Source organism: Mytilus edulis, chromosome 7 (assembly GCF_963676685.1).
Source record: "Mytilus edulis chromosome 7, xbMytEdul2.2, whole genome shotgun sequence".
NCBI classification, from domain to species: Eukaryota; Metazoa; Mollusca; class Bivalvia; order Mytilida; family Mytilidae; genus Mytilus; species Mytilus edulis.
In genome coordinates this window covers 10,059,334-10,072,947 of record NC_092350.1, presented here as the reverse complement: position 1 = coordinate 10,072,947, position 13,614 = coordinate 10,059,334, and the positions used below count along the sequence as shown (strand labels likewise).

At 31.1% G+C, this 13,614-nt stretch overlaps 1 protein-coding gene across 3 annotated transcripts in view; it reads left to right on the top strand.

Annotated features, from left to right (window-relative positions):
• The window catches only part of LOC139529889 (sodium- and chloride-dependent glycine transporter 1-like), a 48,615-nt gene that overhangs the window by 6,375 nt on the left and 28,626 nt on the right, over positions 1-13,614 (top strand). For all 3 annotated transcript variants that reach the window (XM_071325842.1, XM_071325843.1, XM_071325841.1), the window contains exons 2-3: positions 3,348-3,458; positions 4,328-4,523. In XM_071325842.1, coding sequence (XP_071181943.1) covers positions 3,348-3,458; positions 4,328-4,523 — 307 coding nt within the window. The remainder of the gene's footprint in view (positions 1-3,347; positions 3,459-4,327; positions 4,524-13,614) is intronic.

Here is a 13,614-nt window from a genome sequence, read left to right as displayed (position 1 = left end):
ATTTGTCAGCAGTCGTGGGGAAAAAACACAAATGAAAGAATTCAACTTTATATATTGCTAATACATGTATAGGACAATGCTGTAGATTAAAAAATACTCCATTCCAGACCCTTTTCTTTTCCAAATAAATAATATTACCAATAATTGATAGGTTCCAGGTCGACGGGTTCACACAAAATGAGTTTGTAAGCAGAGAAAACTGTGCATCTTATAATCAGCATGACTTTATCAGATGACAATACCAATACTATAACATGTATAATAAGGCTTACGCATAGTTATATACTTTAATTCAGTCACGGACGCGCAATATCACGGGTGTGTTCTAATAGAATATATTTTGCTCTGAATGCACACTTTTGCTGTCAGACTGGTCGAAACTTACATTTCCATCAGAGCAGTCTATGCCTACTCTGGTCTAAATGACAGATTTGATCACTAATCTTTATCCCTGTGAGGCTTCATTGAAGCGATAATCCTCAAACTAGTCAGTATAAAACTATATATATTTATTTTGTAGAAAATACCATGAAGATAAGTAGAATTGTTAATCCCTCTTCTTTACTCACTTAATACAATATACTCCAGAATTCTAGATATGTCTATTTACCAGTGATCGGGAAAGTCGTGCGCCCTGCGCCTATAGCGCATATCGACCAGAAATGGCACATAGAGTGACTTATGTAAGCGCCCACATGGCGCACGATATTTTTCACTTCGTTTCGATACGTTTAGATATTGTCAAATGGATTTCCGATCGTGTTCCGTGCCGCCATGTGTGTGTACACAACTGTGTAATGTTCCTCCAATGATAGGAGCACCTATATATTTTTGGGACGTCTCGGGTGTTTTCCTATGGAAATAATAGAACCATGGGTGTAACTGATTACCCAAAAAACGTAATTAACCATCATTCATGATATGATTTTTTACAACCTTAAATTTGTAAAATTTGGCTAGTACAGACGAGATTTGTCTCTAATTATTATCTTTTAACTTAGTTCAGCTTGCTACTTTTTCGTTGAAAAACCCCAAAGCCTTTTTATGAATATAGTTTTTGTCTCCATAAAAGGCGACTAACTGTCCTTGTCACTTTTTGGTCTTTGGCTTGTTTTTACATTTTGTAAACATGCCTTCAGCGAATTGTTGTTTTGTTTTATCAATTAATGATACTTTCTCCTGTTATTGTTGTCATCGTGATGAAGTAATAATAATACAAGAAGTGCAGAGGAAATGCCAAATACGTCCTCTAATACGGAACGTCGGGAATAAGTATGGTATCGACGAAGACCCAAATTTAATGTAAAAAAAACCATGCACATGAACAAGACAACAGTAGCAGTAGAAACATTGTAAATAAAGGATATCTTAAATATTATCTGGTTTGGAAGAAATTGTTTTACATTCTTTGTAGAATTGAAATAACAAAATCACAGGCACAATATCTATAATATTATTTAAAATCATAAAGGTAAGTACCACCATCTCTTTGCCGAGATATACACTTTTTACTTTTTTCACTGTAGTCAATTCAAATGGCCCATTCATTTGACAACATGGCCCATTATTTTTTTAAATGGCCCCTTGAACTTAATTTTGAGGGGCCCTGGGCCCATAGAGAAAAAATCCTTCCAGATCACTGATTTACAATGTATATATCTTATTTCCTCCAAAAAATCCTAATTTTATACCTTCAATGTCAGAAATTAGAACATTTGTCCTCATGATCGAATGACTTTGTATTGGAATTACATGAATATATAAAATGGCAAAGTATCTTATTCAAAGTCACAAAATTTTTCAGAATCATGGTAAAGGATAAAGTACATGTAGTATGTATAAATTATACTTCTGGTTAAAATTTAATGGTCTTCTAATCAAATATAAATTAGTGAGAATAATAATGGAGACATTAGATTGAGAAAGATATGATATAATTGGCATGTAAATTTTAAATATGTTGTATTTACCTTTTCATGTCTTTATATAAAATGTCATAATATATTTATTGTATACATTCCTCAAAAGTCATTTAAGAGTAGATATGAATGAAGTTTGGATGTTTTACACATTCAGATTATTTTTGAGCTAATGGTGATAATAGAATTTTGAGATTTTCAATCATGTACATGTTGAGTAAAAGTTCTCTAGTTTCTTATTCATTAAATTTATGCAATAAAGATTTTTTAGATATTTATATCAAAAATGAAATGTGTTGTACAGAAAATATTGATCAGTTTCCAGTTGGTGTGCAATGATTAACTTCAGATGTTACTTGAGGAATAAAACCATTGTTTACACTGCATTCTTATTTGTTTCCATAGCTAGCTGTGCGAATATGAACTTTGAGTGATGGTTTATTGTGTCTAGACCTTTGGCATTGATGTAAGTCTCCCATCACGTTTTATCATAAAGGTGAACAATATGGCATATAAATGGAGCTATTTTCAGGGCATTCGACCATATTTAGATACTTTATTTGATTCATATCAAATGTTTTTAAACTGATCCTTTGGGAAAGTTTTTATTTGGCACAGGATACTCTTATCTTTTTCTGCAGGGATCGTTTAAGGGAACATCATTAATGATAAGTTAATTTTGTACAGACTCTTTTCAGGAGTATTCTGAGACTAGAGAGAAACAATGAACAGCAGATTCAATGTATTTACACATGTTCTCTCTTTAAATTTCTGTTTTCTTATTTTTGTGTTCAGTTGGTTTAGATATACATTAGATATGATCCATGATGCATTTGATGTACTTCCACTAGGCATACTATTGAGTACATCAACATTCAACATTATCAAAATGAAAATGGCAATACTCCGCTGATTTTTGATCCAATCCTATGACAACCAGTTTTCTAAGTATATGTAGTCAGGTTGCTGAGTTTGTCCATTCTAAAAAGCCTATTGTCTTTATAGCGTTATTACTATGTAGGTGCTGGACTAGTGTGTGGCAAACATTTATGTTGAGAACATGAGTGCAGGTTCTGTTTACCCTTTTGGAGCATTTAAAATCATCCTGATTTTTTGTGGGGTAAAAGTTTCTAGGTCATATGTTTTCTGCCAAACAGACTTTAACTTTTGTTTAAAAAGGGTTACATATTTGATTGATTATTTTGAGTTTTGACAGATGAACAGTATTACCATGGCTCTCAAATTTTTAAGAACTGATTTCTTTGGAGTATGAGACAGTTTTTCCCTGCATTGAAGACCCATTGGTGACCTTTGGCTGCTGTCAGCTCTTTGGTCGGGTTTTCTCTTTGACACATTCTCCATTTCCATTCTCCATTTCATTGAAATTCTATTTCTCATAACTTATTGATTTCCATTTTGTTTTTGCAGAGAGGAACAGAAAAATACCACCATGAGTCTGATTCAGAAAAGAACAAGAACAAATGGGGAGTGGCCTGGTATAAAGACAATGACTACGCTGGACCACAGGATGATGATATAGTAATTAAATCTTTTGGGTTACTTTAAGTTATAATGACACATGTACACACTTTAAATATTTAAGTAAGCTATCAACTCCCCCAGAGTAAAATTTTATTGTTCCACTAGTCTGCAAAACTTACAAACTTAAGCATGAGGCTAGATCTTCTACTTTGAGCTATTTTGTGATTTGTAGAACTGGCATTTCAGTGTATCTAAATCAGTGTTTTCATCTTTTCTTCTTCACATTTAAAAATATAAATCAGCAGAAAGTACTGCTGTCATGTTCAATTGTTCAGGAATTCATATTTATAAAGAAAAAATGTAAATCCCCAATGAACGGAATCAATAACCTGAACATACAATGTAGACCTTGACAAATGGACAGGTCATTGTAGTTGAATGTCCGGTAAAAATATGACCCCCTGCTGTTACTAGACACATACTTTGTAAGGAGTAGGGATCCAGTTATATCAATTGCCTTATATTCAATTTCAGGTTCTTTTTTTTAAAAGACAACAGTTATGCTGACTTTTGTTATTTTTCAATTTGTCCAACATTCCTCACTCTTCATCTATTTTGTCATGTTTTGTCTAGACAGATATAAATTACAAAATATAAAAAGAAAATTAAGTTACTTTTCTCCTAGCTTTGGCTACTGGTTGGTTTATGCATGAAAATGACAGTTGGCAAAATTAAGGTAAATAGTTTTAATTCTTTTGGTCAATATTGAATTCATATGTAATGGGAGATCTTTAAGTAAGTTGGATGATCATAATTAGTAATATATTTTTTGTTTCAAGAAACAGACGTTAATTTCTTGTACCAATGTCAAAAGATAGTTTTAGTGATTCGTTTCAATTAAAATTGCAAAAAAACTTTATTTTCAGAATCCCAATGAATCGTTGGTGCAGGAGGTTTCCAGTACTGCTGTCCTGACCCCTCTTGATGATGACCTTGTTGGGGAGGAAGATGAGAGAGACAATTGGTCTGGACGGTTGGATTTCTTGATGTACCTCCTGGGATACTCTGTTGGACTGGGAAATGTTTGGAGGTTTCCATACTTGGCCTACAGTAATGGTGGGGGTAAGAATCTCAGACTGAATTACAAGTGCTAGCTCAGGGTTATTGATTTTGAAAATATTTTTATGATCCTGCCATAGCAAAGGCGGCATTAATGTAGTATAAGGTCAAATATACTGGTACACATATGAAGTCAAATTGATTGTTTATTAGAAGAAGTGGTACAATGAAACGATCAAATGAACTGTAGTACACATAAAAGGTCAAAATTGACTGTTTTATTATTCAGTGGTACAAACCGTCAAAGAGACTGTATATCAGTATATAGTACGCATACGAGATAAAAATAGACTGTTTTATCAGTAAGAGTGGTAAAAACAAAAGTTCAAATTTACTGTTTTTCTGTCAGTGGAACACTTAAAAGGTCAAATAAACTGTTTATCACTCAATGTGGTACTTGTAAAAGGTCTGATTGACAAGTTTGATATCTTGGGGAAAATTGTTTTGGGTATATGATTTAAAACTTGGTCTTTTGAATTTGGAAAATTTTAAATATTTACCTGTCATTATAATTGAGCAGTAGTTGTATGAATTCTGTTTAAAAAAGCGATGCTACAGCTTAACACCCCTATTTCAATGTTTAAGTATGGTTGTTAGCGAAGTTAGATTTAAATGGAACAAAAGACTATTTATATGACTTAAAATAATGGATTAATTCTCTTTTGTATGTATTAAATACAGGGGTCAACTTGTAAGGACAATTTTTGTTTGTTTTCTGATGTGGTCAAGAGTTATTCAGTTCAGTAAGACCATGGGTCATATTTACACAACCAAGAACAAATATGGCATTAAATTTAGTCTGAAATTTGTTTGAAGTGTTATTACTGCTTGATTCTTAGATTTTTAATTCCTTTTAATGTTGTTTGATGCTTATAACTGTATTAGATAGAGTATGGGAAAATTTAAATGTCATTTTGTTTGTTCTCAACCAACTCAAAATTGAATAAAAGTAATGTACAGTGCAGCTGCTACTGTTTAGTCTTTAGCTTCATAAAATATTTTTCAGAATTATTAGAAAATGAACATTTTATAAAACAATTTTAAGTATAATCATTGTTTTATGATATGTTTGATTTTTTTCAAGTAAGTTATTCTCACAGTCCTTTCATTATGTTTTTTCTTGATTGTTTTACCATTTTACCCTACACATTAAAAGTCATGAGGATTGAGGGATTATAATAATAAAAGTATTAATAAAATCAATAGAAAAGTACTCCTACAAATAGAAAAAGTACAAGTCCACATGAAAAATAATGAAACCTGTATTTTCAAAAGGATAGACTATATTAAACGACAATCCTAATTTGCATCAATTTTAATAAATAGAGAATTATAACATTGGAGCTTTATGGAAAGGAAAGCACATCTGTGATATTTCATGGTGGTAAGATTTTATTTGATGAGGAAGACCCGTAGTTCCCAGAGAACAACCAATCTTCTTCTGGAAAACCGACAATTCTAGTCATTTAAGATTAAGAGTCTAGTGCACCTGTCAAATCAGAGTTTCACACTCTCAACCTCTGTGTCGGACCACTTTGCAACAGATTCCCAAATTTCTATAAACTGAAGATACAACTGTATTGCTCCCTAACATGCCCAATGGCTATGGACTATGTGAAAGGGCTGAATTTACTGAGAGCATGTATTCTGGAATCGTCCACAAATATTAAAGTTTATATATAGTACTATATTTAGAATGATGCAATGTTTACATGACACATATACTTTATATTTATGTATGTGTTAATTTGATGTCCGACCATCTTGGACATCTGACAAAATATGTCAGGTTAATTATGTGACACAGTAACTTAGATAAATAACCAGGTGTTGTTCTATAAGTCAGGTGATAATTGGGCCAGTTCCAACCCACACTGTGTTAATTTAAAGACAAATAAACATTGTCATTGTACTCTTAATGACAATATACAATTGTCTGTTGGGAAAAATATTCTGTAATGAATTGTTATTTTAATATTTGATTAAAGTAAGGAAACCCATAGGGCAAAAGTTAAGATAGTTTTAATATACTCCATAAATGAATTCATCATATTGAAATATTATGCCTTGTGGTCAGGGTCTGAAAAACTTTGATGTAAATTTACAGTTATGAAACTCTGACTGAATTTAACCGATTACAATACTGGAGTTGGTGTTTTTGAGCACATATTTTTAACACAAGAGTACTGAGTAATGTTTTATTACAGAGGCAAAAAATTTAAAAGCTTTATTCATTTATTTCAGTGCCTAACAATTTTTATAAATAAAAAAAAAAGTCAAAATTTTAATTAGTGAAATATCTAAAATAGACTAAGCTTGTGTAAACAATGTAAAGTAAGGCCTTTTTTTTTTAATTAGTTGGTTTACGGACAACTAGTGTCAAAGGTTAGGGTCGGAGGAGGTAAAAAAAATAAAAATAAAATAGCAATCTTAGATTTTTTTTTTGTTCACATATAACTGTTATGAAAAATTTGAGTTGGAGGAAAAAAAAAAAAAAAATGCTGTTCATTCATGACATTACAGGGGTTGAGGAGGAGAAATAGTTTAGCTCTTATCTTGATATGCTTTGCATTTGATGGATGGATGGTCAATTGTTGTTTAATGTCTAGTGGCTAATCAGATGCATAATTAGGATGAGAATATGATAATGAGAAATGAAATGCTAAACTGACACACTGAGCCAGAATTTAAATGTGGTAGCTCACAAGGTAACAGTTCCCCCAAAGATATGTTACCTTACCCAAACACATTATTCTGACTCCTTTAATAATTGCAATTGCAGCGTGCTTGGCGAAGAAGCAGCAGATACCAATTTTTAAGTCTTTGATTTGACCGGGTCAAGGTTCAAACCCAAGATCTCTCACTCTCCAGGTGAACACAATACCATCACATTTAAGGTGCACGTGGTCTTCATGTATGATGAAGCCGTCAGACTCCATGGTCCTCCCTCGTTGGGTTTTTGAATTCGTCTGCGTCATTTCGAAGCTTTTCAAAATACGCCGTTCACTACAAACGCTTTATTGACACAGACAAAACGTTTTGGAACGCCTCGGATTTTTTTATTCACAGCACTCGAAAAATCGGGTCGGCGGAATAAAAAACAACACGAAATCAAAATTTTAATTTTATTTCACTTTTAAACAAAATCGGGTCGGCGGATCCGTAAACCAACTAATTAAAAAAAAAGGCCTAAGATCATGATTATATAGTCAATGTTTTACTGTGTTTAACTTTTAAAATAAGGTCAAGTGGCTGTAACCCACAAACATTGGTATAATATTTCCTGTTGACAGATAGTATAGAGAGACAACAAATGCCACTTACAATCATAAGGCAGAATTAAATGTTATTTACGTCAAATCTTGAAGATTCACTTTGTACTGTTTACAAAGTCAAATCTGACCACTCATTTGATTGATGGTATTTTCACTAGTTATTTGTCTGTTAATGTCTGTGTACATGTATTAACGAAAACAGTAAATTTAAGTTGAATGAGGCTTTCAGTCATAAGAACTCATGTTTTGTTGTATATACTTTTACGTTCATCAGTATACATAGTCAAATAAATTATTAATTTAAATATAACACTAGTTTTCATGCATTTAAATGATTTTGTATATTTTATTAACTTTATTAGGTTTTCTAGAGGACTAAAGTGTCACATGTAATCACCAATTGTAGGCTATAGTTTTGTGGTTATAATGGGAAAATTTGATTATGTTCATTCAAAGACAGATTTTTTGTGGTTGTTATATAAAGGAAAAATTAATACATTGAAGTTGTACAGATTTTACCAAGAAAAACAATCTAGAGCTTACATAATTATTTGTGTTCTTTCCAAGATAACCCCTAGAATTACATCATACTTATAGTTTGAAGGGTGACCTTTACATACTGACGTCGCAATTGTATAGGTATATGCCCAAAATAAAACTAATATGAAGACATTAAATGAAGCATTGACGTCATGAATCTGTAAATCAGTACCAGGTACAAACTCAGTCTATATACATATTGTATAGTATTAACACTCAAAGTTTTTATTGTTTATAATGAATGAATAAAGTTACTACCTTTTATGGTCAAATAATGTTTACAAACATTGCAAGAGGAAAACTAAGGGGACCTATAGTTGCTTGCTTCCAAGTAATTTAGTAAATGGTGGATAGTTGTATCACTGGCAATCATACTTTATTTTTAACTCAATTGACCAAAATGAAAATTTTTCTTCACTTGGCATCCCACATCTGTCATTCACTGTAAACTTTCTCCTCTAAAACTACCAGGCCAATTAGCCACAATCATTGATTGTTATCTAGTTATAATAAAAAATCGTCAAATTATACTGCCTGCCACCCAACATGGCCCACATGGCTAAAATTAGAACATACGGTTTAAATGCAAGTTTTGTCTATTATCTTGAAAACCACTGTAGATAATGATAATAGAAAAATTGACGAAGCAATTACATGTATGTTGAAATTGTTGAGACCTGCAGTTCATTTTGCAACAAATTTTCAGATAATTTCTTATTGGAGTTATTGCCCTTAAATAAGAACTTTTATCGTTTTTTGCTGTCATTTTTGGCATTGAGTACTATAATAGAGTGAAGCTTAAATAATTACAAAATATTTACAATGATCAGTATGACAAGATCTACAAATTAGTCACTTTGGCCTAAATAGACAGATGACAATGTATAGGAGTTATTGCCCTTGAATGACAGAAAATTAATACCAAAAAGTTATTAGCATTACAAGATTAACAAATAACAGATTTTAGTCATGAATTATTTTAGAGACTTTAGTTATAAAGATAAGTAGTTGTTATTTCTTTAAGAACAGTATTAAGATGTTTCATTAAAAAAAAAAAACAGAACAGTATTAAGATGTTTCATTAAAAAAAACAACAGGATTTTCTTGATCATGAAACTTTTTTATAAAAAGCTATTTTCGCAGTACATCGTAGTACAACCTGTACAATGATCTGGGAATTGAAGTTAATACGATGGTAAACATTGATAAAATATGTTACTAATGTTACAGGTGATGATGTATGGGGTTAGGTAGACAATACATGATGTACATGTATAAACATCTGTGTGTACACATTTTACGTGTTAGAAATGTCACGCTCTTTACAAACATGTGAAAATTTATATATAAAAAAAAAAAAGAATTGATCTCTATAGCCTAACAAACCGGATTGAGTTTCAAGTTGAAAGTCATAAAAAGTTTTGTTCAATTACTAATCTTCAGGAAAGGTTTGAGAACGTGCCAATGTTCCAATAATCCATAATTATAAACTAAGCAGAATTCAGTGAGGTACAGAGACCTATTATAATTTCATGTAAAACAGATTGAGCAATATTTTCCTCCCCCCCAAAAAAAACCAAACAAACAAACAAACAAAAAAACAAACAAACAAGAAAAGAATATCGAAGAAAGGAATAATTCTTTTGTTATCATGGCCTTCTTGCTTTCTTGCAATTTCAAGCTTCTGTTAAAATGTCTTGTCAAAAAAGAAAACCCCTAAAAATCCTAATATTAGTACATCCTGGGACAGGATACTTGTTTACCTCTTGCAATGTTTATAAACATCATTTTCTGTAAAACGTAGTAAATTGATATGGTAATGTTGATTTAAACCACAAATAATATCAATGGATTTAAACTTTTTACGATGTTTTATCTCCAAAATCAATAGTAACTCTTGTTTACTATATTTTCATTCATAAAACTCAATGCCTTTGATATAACACATAAGGTAAAACATTCTTTTAAAGAAAGGAGTGTACTTAGATACCAATCACCTTTACCTTTTATGTTCTACTTTGGCGGGCTTTTTTCTTCCCGCTCAATTGTGGAATATTGTTTGGTCTACTTTAGGTAGATTTCAATTCAATAGACGTAACCCATTAAATTGATTTTGGGTTTGTTTCTGATTAATCTTTACACTTTTCAAAAGTGAAATTGAAAAATTAATGTCCATTTAAATTAAGATTTAATCATTAATTATTTGGCATGGATATTTCTTGTAAAAAGTTCAATAAGCTAACTGTTTATAAATAATATAAAAGACACATCACAAATGTATGCAGTATATAGAACCAAAGATAAAAATAGATTGATTTATGATTGCTGCACTGGTTCACTTAAATGGTTGTATGGTTTTGGTTCTTTTCTAGATCAAACTTGCAGAATTAATGAGAAAAAAACTTATTAATATTTTAAATAGCAAAAAACTTTTGAATCCACAGACACAAAGATCAATTTTATCCAAAAAAAAATGATGCAGGCCTGTATAGAGGATTTTTACAGGTTCAAAATGAATTAAACTTGCTTTGCCTGGGGGGTCTGGAATTTAGCATGAAGACTAAGATACTACTATAACTTGTTGTGTAAAGACTGAAGCTTTCAGCTCTATATACAGTATGTCTTGTTAAAATCAGAAACCCAGTGAGGTCTTTTTAATGTTTTTTTTTACAATTTTATATGGTTTCAGTTCACATTCTATGCAAAGACATATTTGCATGATGTGCCTCGGCATTATTAAAGATTGGTTTCAGGTTCTTTAGAAGTATCTTGGTAAAATTTGTTGGCCTTTTCAAGCCTACTTTTATGAACATATCGAACAATACTTTTAAGTGGTAGGTTCATTTAACTCAAACTTTTTTTACTATGTTTACCCTACCTAAGGCTAGTTGTTGCTCTGGGCACTCTGTCTTACTTCACCAATAAAAAATATCCAATAGTGCAATAGTACTCAGTCTTTATTCTTGTCAAATCATATTTTATGTTTTGTTTTGATTTTTGATTTGAGTCTGAAGGAGGCAGTTATTGTTTTGTCCTTATACGGAATTAAATAGAGTTGTAATTAATGACAAATGACTATTGTTTCTGACACTAAATACCATAATGAATAAGTATTGATGTTTACATGGTTGAAAGCTATTTATATCATCATTTTACGATGTAGTTGTTAATATGGCAATATATCATAAATGGTATTGTTAATTAACTGAGACCTTGGCTTTAGTACAAAACTTTACTGTTAAAACTAATAAGTCACTGATCCACAAAATCTGATTATATTTAAACAAATCATGGCTAAAGAATTTACACTTGAATTTTTAACTCTTGTCATGTTTGAGCTGGGTCAGTTTTTCAATATAAATTAAATGAATACCATGCATGCTTTTGGTTTTGACACCTTCTGTCCAGTAGTTAGTGATTTATGATAGGTTATTAAACTAATATGAGGCAGAATGCCAATATTTAAGGCCTGCACTGAATTAAAAATAAAATTTACTTGAAAAAAAAAATGTTTAACTTTTGATTTTGGGCTAGAATGCTTTAGTATTAACATATTATATGTAATTAAAAGGAAACTTTCATATTGTTCAGGGACACAGTTATCGTCCTTTGATTTTCTTTTTTTGGATAAAGGAAATTCACTACGAAATAAGAATAAAAATTACATCAGGTGTAAAATAAAATGTATTTTTATGCCTCTTTGTTGAATTACATTGTAGTGCACACTGAGCTGGAATAATCCGGTAACCTCTGGTCCTCAAATGTTTGTAACAGATTTTGTTGTCTCGACTGTACTGGAATTAACTGGTATCCTTGTAAAGTTCAGACTATGTTTGAAGTCATATTAAAAGAATTTATAGCTATTGAAATGTAAAGGAAATTATTGAACCGATGCATGCACACATACTAAAATAAGTCCTCTGTGCATGTTTTTTTAAAAACTTTTATGACAAATAAATATTGTATAATCCGACAACAAATATTTCATTGGTGAATGTCGAACAAATAGTTTTGCTACTTATTGATTTTCAGATTTTGGTGGCAAAGTTAACCTTTCACAGCTTTAGAAAATAAACAACACAGAATCATGGACCATATTGATAATTAATGAAATGATTGAGCTATGTTTATAATGCCTTGCTGCATGGGAAGGGGCAGTATGTGTTACCCTTGTCTGTACTCCTCAAAATTAAGGTCCTGTTCTATAATTTTAATTTTCCTCAAATGTTAGTTTAAAACCACAAAATATAGATAGAAGATCAGAATTAGGTTGCACAACTTTTACCATTCTCGAGTTTTGTCCCTTTATAACTTTATATACAAGCAGGGGGCATCATCTATTGTTCACTCTTACTTTGTCTCAACTATGTCAATCAAATGTTATTAAACTAAAACAAATGTTTTGAAGCTTGATACCTCCTCACGCAGATCAGGTTTGAATTTTGGGTGGCGTAACTTTCATCATCTTGAGTTATGTCCCTTTATTGACTTTTGCATATTTAAAAGCAAGGGCATCTGCATGGCATGGGCACATTCTTTTCTAATTTTTTCGCTATCTTCATATTTCCCAACCGATTGTGAAAAAATTGTTCTCTTTAGCGAAATTATTGTTTTCAAACAAACAATTGGTTGAAATTGGCATAAAATTTTCTTGGTTTCTTCTTACTTTCCTTGGGACGTCAAAATAAAGGTGTTTGCATGCGTGATAATGTCACATTCAAAGAACACAACTTTCTAAAAAAATTTGAAAGGAAGGATAATGATTATTAGAGTTACAGAAAACAAATAACAAAGTGTATAAAGGAATGTATGCAGACTTTGCAAAATATAAAAAAATTAATATCATCGAAATTGCAAGTTTTCCTCAATCCATGGAAATTGGTACCAACGAAAAGTAAATGAATCCATAGTAGTTGTTAATTTCTACATCACTGTCTCTGGTGGAATCATTGGCAATTATACCACATATATATTCATTTTTAGAAACACAATAAAGACTCGCTCAGCACATAAAAGATTTATACCATAAAATTTAATTTCTTTTAACATTAAATCCAAATAAATATACATAGAATTACAATAAAACTCTGCACATAGGACATTTAAACCAAAATCTAAAAGGATTTTTTTGCAGACAAAATATTAATGTTTAATGCACATTATTCAGTTACATTAAAGTCTTTATTGTATTATTTTTGATGTTTTTATTGTAAAAGTATTGATATTGTCACAACAGTTACATTATAAACTTAATGGTTTATTTACAAGTACATTTTGTT